The sequence below is a fragment of the Penaeus vannamei genome, chromosome 42, assembly GCF_042767895.1.
Source record: "Penaeus vannamei isolate JL-2024 chromosome 42, ASM4276789v1, whole genome shotgun sequence".
Classification (NCBI taxonomy): Eukaryota; Metazoa; Arthropoda; class Malacostraca; order Decapoda; family Penaeidae; genus Penaeus; species Penaeus vannamei.
Window position 1 is genome coordinate 12767036 of NC_091590.1, and position 2500 is coordinate 12769535.

The following is a 2500-nucleotide window of genomic DNA, read 5'->3' on the forward strand; positions in this document are numbered from 1 at the left end:
CACACACACACACATACACATACACATACACACACGTGCGCGCACATCTAAGTACATAGACACGTGTATATATAACTAAAAAGAAAGGAGACTCCTTTTCATCCAAGAGCTTCTTAAGACTCCCGCGTTCTATACTTTAGAATCTTTTAACCTTCTTGCCTTCAAGCACTTTAAGGAAAATAACACTAAATAATGGAGCAAGCAGGTTCTGGAAGCACTGAAGGTACATTACGGAATGAAACCACGGAACATTAATTCCCGAAGAGTTCAACACTAATGGAAACCTATATATGTATGTATGTACGTGTGTGTGTATGTGTGTCCGTGTGTGTGTGTGTGTGTGTGTGTGGTGTGTCCGTGTGTGTGTATGTGTGTGTCTGTGTGTCTGTACGGGTGCGTGTGCGTGCGTGTGTGTTATATATACCAGCATATCATGTAACTCGAAGAGATGGGAACATATTGCCTTTTCCCCAAGTTTACTGACAACTGCCGTTTAGATTTCAATATTTCGCAGTCGAGAGGTTTTGGCGAATTACGTTTTACAATTTCTTGACGTCGATGATGAGAAAATTACACTCGATAGAGCCGGGTTTTTTTTACATTTTCTTGGCCGATATTTTTTCGGCATTTGTTTATCGATGACGTGGATTTTGTGAATCCTAGGGTCACCTTGTTTGAAGAAACGTCTTATTTCACGTATATACACATGCAGATATGTGTGTGTGTGTGTGTGTGTTTTATGCATAACATACATACATACACACCGTGTGCTTAACCTGAATAGTTTGACACTTCTTCACATTATCATTACAAACACAAAAATTATATTCGGGAGATATTACACTTTGCTGAAATGAATAGACACAAATTCACTCCAGTAAATATGAAATGTTTTGCCAAGTACAGCGTAATGATATGAATTCATAAGTGAACTGTCGAGCATATATTTGTTCTGTCGTTTATCCTGGAAGTTAGATATTCTCTATTTTTCTTTCATTTTTCTCCTAACTTTATTCCTGATAATTCTTCATTTTCTTAATCCTCATAGTTGTTTCTAAATTCTGATTTTCTTAATCGTCATCGTTATTTCTAATTTTTGTTTTGCCTGGCAGGGAAATCATTAATTATGTTACTCAAGTAATTTATTTATTTTTCTAACTTCCGATGATAAGATGTAACGTATTCTTTATATTTTATCAAATTCATTATTACATTTTTGTTTGTTATTAATAGCAGGGACTCTAAGTTTGTATGTGTCTGTGTTTGTGTGTGTGTGTATTCGTCACAGTGTAACCATATATAAGTATTTTTGTATAATACGTACTCAATCCTAATATCTTTCATTGTAAAGGTCGCGATGAGCATTCGTACAACTATTCACTAATTAATTTGATCTCATTAGATTCAATAGCCGGACGCTTGTTGAATCTCGGTTAACTTATTTTTCGTTTAATCTCTCTTTTATGTTTTTCTTCTCAGTTTACACTATGCTATTAATGTTTGTTGTTTTAACGTTGTCCCAAAATAACTTTTAGCGTTTTCACAAATATTCATCACATATATTATCAAATTGATACTGTATGACCGTTATATGATTGTTATGATAAATATTTTAGTTGATAACCTATTGTATCACCTCCCTCCACCCCCTCCCCTCCTTGTCTCTCTTTTCTCTCACTTTTTAAAATATTTCAAAATATTCTCTCTTCTAGTTCAGTCGCTTATCCGAAAATCCTGTGTGTGTTTGTCAGTTTGTTTGTGTTTTTTTTTCTATAGTGCATTTAGATTATCATAATTTCACATTCTTTATTATCTCAAAATAATAAAAATTTGCTCTATATAGGCCTACTCTTCCGGCTCGCCACCATTTCTCCTTTCTCTCTCTTCTGGACTACGACCTTAGTCTATCAATTTGTATTCCGGATTTGTAACACATCCGAATTTTTCTGAATTATCCGAATATCCAATTTTTCTTGAATCGTCTCAATTTCCCATCTCTGCTTCATTGGAATTTTGTTTTTTTTTACTAAACATCCAAATTTCCCATCTTCTCTGAATCATCTGCATTTTCACTTTTAATGAATTATCCAAATTTTCCTTATATTATACAGGTTTTAGATTTCCCATCTTTTATCAGTCATCTCAATTTACTTTTTGCTGAATCATTAGAATTTCCCATTTTTTCTGAATCAACTGAATTTCCCATTTTCTCCAATTTAACGATTTCCCGTTTTCTCCTTTTCCCATTTTCTACCCCTCCCCTACCTCTTCGCTCCCGTTATCTGAATTTCCCCACGTTTGCCCTTCTTTATCCAGCACACCACTCACCTTTCGTCTCTCTTTTTATCCGAACAGCAAGCGCAACCTGCCCTTCCGTCATCCGGACTTCTCGGATGACCAGATCAGGCAGCTTACTGAGATCGCCCGCTCTTACAAGTCCTCCAGCTCAGTGGCTTCCAAGCGCTCCACCTCACGCCCGCCTTCGGGATGCTCCTCGCCG

General features: G+C 36.2%; 1 protein-coding gene across 3 annotated transcripts in view; it reads left to right on the plus strand.

The window, feature by feature from the left end:
* The window catches only part of LOC138860579 (uncharacterized), a 214879-nt gene that overhangs the window by 170712 nt on the left and 41667 nt on the right, over positions 1-2500 (plus strand). For all 3 annotated transcript variants that reach the window (XM_070118343.1, XM_070118344.1, XM_070118345.1), the window contains exon 2: positions 2356-2500. This exon is cut by the window's right edge and continues 21 nt beyond it. In XM_070118343.1, coding sequence (XP_069974444.1) covers positions 2356-2500 — 145 coding nt within the window. The remainder of the gene's footprint in view (positions 1-2355) is intronic.